At 50.7% G+C, this 4,610-nt stretch overlaps 1 protein-coding gene across 1 annotated transcript; it reads right to left on the reverse strand.

Moving 5' to 3' along the window:
* Positions 1–2,443: 2,443 nt before the first annotated feature.
* On the reverse strand, positions 2,444–4,610 carry LRRC10B (leucine rich repeat containing 10B; the record flags this gene model as incomplete). The annotated part of the gene is made up of 1 exon (XM_006026050.2): positions 2,444–4,610. A coding segment is annotated over one exon (843 nt), but the record flags the coding sequence as incomplete, so codon positions are not given.

Genomic DNA, 4,610 nt, shown 5'->3' on the forward strand with positions numbered 1-4,610 from the left:
GCACAGTTTGCCAACTGCTATGGGGAAATGGAAATAACAGTACACAGGAGGGTGAGGGGAAGGGGCAGAAAGATTCCTGAGCTCAAAGCAGCACTGTAGTAAGACTCAAGAGAGCCGAACTGCCAGGAGTTACCCCCTGCCCATGCTTCCATTTCAGTATAACAGTTAACTTCTTCTCCCAAACGTAGTTTCAACCAGATTCTCACTCCTTCCTTACGTCTGCCCCCTCACCTGACTTTCCAACCTCTCCTCATGACTTTGTGGCCCAATACCATGGGTACACAGCTGTGATGTCACATTCTCACATGCTTTCATAGCATCTCATGAAATGAGCTTCAGCCCATGAAAGCTTATGAGTGCACATGTGTTTACTCTCTCTATATATTGATAGACATACACACACACACACACACACACACACACACACACACACACACAGAGACATACTCTCTGTCTCTCTCTCTCTTTGGTTAGTCTATAAGGTGCAAGTCTACCCTGCCTTCTACATCCTTAAGGGCCGTGAGGACTTTCTTAGTAATCCAGAACAGAGGAGTTGAGAGCATCATAATAGAAATAGTAAGCAATAAGGGTCAAGAGAAGACGGAAACTGGGATGTGGAAGGAGCAGAACTCAGAGAGAAATAGGCAATAGCTTTTTGAAGGGCCAAAAAATATGGCTCCCATGAAAGGCCAGCTGTAGACCCAAAGTGATGTAATTTCTGCCTCTCCTATTTAGGGGCCACTTCAGGCCAGTTCAGCCTCCACTGAACCCCACAAGGGCGCTCCCAATGGTGCCTCTTCCGCAATGCCTGTAACAGCAGCATGGAATTGTCAGGGCATAAAGACACCCCTGCCACTGGCCACAAAACAATGTCCTGCCTACCCTGAAACTTCTGGAGCATGGCAACAGGTGTACAGCTCCTGCACTGAGGGGTGTCATTTGAAGGGGTACAAAGTGAAAGGATGGAAAGAGAGAGAGAAAAGGGTGCACGAACAGAGACACAGAACAAAGCTGCTCCTCCATACCTCAGGGACTTAGGCACAACAGTAATTAATAATTATAATAAACCCCCAAAAGTGATACAGATGCAATGACAGAGCAAGGCAATGAGCAACCCTGAGAGAGACATCCTGTTCCTGATACCAGCACTGGCCTGATGAACCTGTACCCCATGTATCTGAACCTGCTCCAGAGACTTAACTACTGCAGTACACCTAGAAAAGAGCAAAAAGGGATTAAATTAAATCCTAAATTAAATCAAGTGTTACTGTGCTCACATGGAAGCAGAACACGCGCTGAATAATAGATACTTTGGTCTCACACTAACACAGTAAAAAGGTTTGAGTTGCCTACTGAAAACTCTACAGGCCTCTAAAATTTACTAGCTATTCTTTTCACATTACTAGAGCTATATGGGTGTTGAGGCTGGGGTCTAGTGTCGTTGCACAGACAGTACTGAATAGTTGAAGCATGATGGCAGGGCCATCAGAGCATTTTGTTGTGACTTGAGAAACATCAAATCAAGGACTCCTCCCCAAAGCTGCCCCCAGTCAAATCACCTGGAAAAAGGTCATTGAGGCTGGGGAGTCAGGGACAGCCAAATGTGGTGTTTACCTCCTTGCATGCCACTGACTATAAAAAACACATCCTTATCCACAGCAGCCTGATGGGCAGGCTTTGATTGCATACAGCGGGGCATGACCCCTACAGAAACCTACACCACAGTCCATCCTACGCAGACAGCATTTCTGCATTTTGTAGACACTAGACAGAACTCTAAAAGACAAATCTATCGGCTACTGAGAAGAGAAAAATCAAAGCACGTGCAGCTAGATTGCTCTAAATCCCATCATGCTAGCAGAACACCTACAGTACAATATGTAACACAGACCCGGGATTCTGCCAAGTACTGAATCAGTGATTTCAATGTGGAAGTAGACACCAGGACACATTCCATTGGAAACCCAGGCATGGGCAATTTTGTAATGGCCACGACAGGGGAGACTGGAACGGACAGGCACTTTTTGTCCTGCTGCATGAAATCCAAAGAGAAAAGGACTTCCTCAAGCAATCAGCAATAACCAGCCTCTTTGCTGGAAGAAAAAAATAGCATAACTTTGAGTGAAAAAAAGAGAGATGGCAGAAATGCCTTACCACCACATGGCTGCCACCACAGGATCCAAAAGGGGCTGGAATATAAAGTAGGCGCACACTATAAAACCCTGTAACTGCTCAGAAACCGCATCCAAGATGAAGACACTAAATGTGTATTCACTTGAGTGATGCTTGTGTTCTTTGCCAAGCCAATAATTTACTGAGATGGAAGGTGGTCTGGGAGTGAATGGAGCAGAGAGAGGTGAGGAGGCGAGATGGAAAGAGTAAGGGATACTAAATTCAAGATGGTGAACACAGGTAATGGATTTAGTGCAGGGAGAGGGAGGGGGAGCAGAGGTGACAGAAGACAGCAGAAGGAGATGAGGAGGGGAATGGAGAGGAAAGGAAGTGTGGTAGGAGGAGAGCAGAGTCCAGAGCTGGGCAAAGGAAACAGGATTCCCTAGAACGTTAAAAATAACGCAGTTGTCTGAGAAACCAGTTCTTTCACCAGGAAATGTCATTCTGTTTACAACACTCAATAAACCACCCCAACTGAGCTGGTTTCCTCCTCCCCAAACAGCCTGCCAAAGAATCAGCCTGATAGCCTCTTTCTCTCATACCGTATTTTCTCAGTTTCTGTGCATTTTTATTGCTTAGATTTGGTACAAATCTAGCTCACGGGGCGAGGCAGGGGAGAATGAGCCTGCCACCCCCAGGAAGAAAGGGAGAGAGTCCTGCTGCTGCCACCCCATTGCCCCAGACACACACAGTCCTGGTGGCCCAGTTCATACCAGCTTTTCCTTCTGTGCCCATTTAAGGGAATGGAAAGTCCAGGCAGCCTGTGAAGCAGCACACGGGGCTCCTTTTCCCACCATACAAAGAGCAGAGGCAAAACCCTTTCCAGGACAGACAGTGAGCTCTGCGCACAAACAAGGCTTTTACATCAGCTTCTTTTCAAACCTGACAGCTGGAAGGAGCAGCTCGGGGGAGGTTTCTCTCCAAGTCTAATTCCAGTAGCAGGGTAGGAACCTCTGGGACGAGAAAAGGTTTTACATTTATATTCAACCCCTGCAGACCTCCAGGGCAGAGAGTCCAAGGGAAATAATCTTAAAAAGCATGGCTTTTTCCTATAATGCATCCAAGGCCCGTTGTGATGGGCCAGATGCTTCAGAGGAGGATTCACGTGTAGGTATGTAGCAGGCAGCTGCCACTTGTCATATCAAAGTCGATTCAGAATCATGCTTCCAACACAGGCTGGCTACTTGGAGGAAGCCAACTCGGCTCGATATCCCATCTCAAATGGGGAACATCCTTCCAAAGAACTGCACTACTGGGATTATCCATCACTGCAGCATTGTGTGTTCCCCTCCCAATCCCCAAGCCCTGTGGATAGGCAGGATGTCTAAAAGGGTACAGTGATTTCCTTGGACTCTGGTACACAGACAGTGGCCCTCTCTGCTGCCCCGGTCCCAGCAAAGAGACGGTGACCCCTTTGATCAGTGGTATGTCACTTGAAAGGAGAGAGAGAGAGAGACTCCCTGGACTGGTGGTCCTAGGTGGAAATTGGTGGTGCCCATGGTGGACCCAGAGAAGGTCCCAGCCCCTTGCAGCTGCACATGAGTGGATCCCACCAGATATTCTGAGCCACAACCCTGTTTTCAGGGGTACTCAGCTCAGGTCTCCTCTGGAGAACACTCCAAGGCAGAGAAACTGCCCTCAGCATCCTCCAGCAGAGAGGAGTCGTTCTTCAGGGCCCCCCGCACAGCTTCCGAGCCATCTTCCTCCTGCTCTTCCTGCTCCCGGAGGCTCTGGAGACGCTCCTCCCTGGCCTCCATCAGCTCTTGGGCCCCATCGCCCACCAGGGTGACAGAGTCAGCAACGCTGGGCGGCACTTTCACCGGATTGTGGTCATAGGAAAAGAGTCGCAGCTGTTGCAGGTGGGCCAGGTCTGGGAACTCGACGATTTTGTTGCGGTCGAGGTCAAGGATGTGGAGCTGGGACATGCGGAGCAAAGGTGGTGGGAACTCCTCAAAGCGATTCCCGTAGAGCCACAGGCCCCGGAGGCCAGACATCCGCGGCAGGCCGCTGGGCAGGGTTTTGAGCCTGTTGTCGCCCATCTGCAGGGACTGCAGTGCCGGCATCTGGAGCAGGGCCCGGGGGAAATGGTACAGATAGTTGCTCTCGATCCACAGGCAGCGCAGAGTCTGCAGCTGGGCGAACTCCGCCGGCAGCCCGAAGAGGCGGTTGCTGCCCAAGTAGAGGCGGGTGAGCCGGGGCAGGCGGCATAGCCCCTCGGGCACCTCCTCCAGCTTGTTGAAGTCCAGGGCCAGGATGCGCAGCTCCCGCAGCTCCTCGATCTCCTCGGGCAGCTCCCGCAGCCCCGTGCCGCTGATATACAGCTTCTGCAGGCTGACCAGGGAGCACACGGGGCCTGGCAGCTGCTTCAGGTGCCGCCCGCTCAGCTCCAGCATCTGGTCCCCGCCTTTCAGCTGCTCCTCGGCCGCGGAGGGCAGCCG

The sequence above is a fragment of the Alligator sinensis genome, unplaced genomic scaffold (assembly GCF_000455745.1).
Source record: "Alligator sinensis unplaced genomic scaffold, ASM45574v1 scaffold437_1, whole genome shotgun sequence".
Classification (NCBI taxonomy): Eukaryota; Metazoa; Chordata; order Crocodylia; family Alligatoridae; genus Alligator; species Alligator sinensis.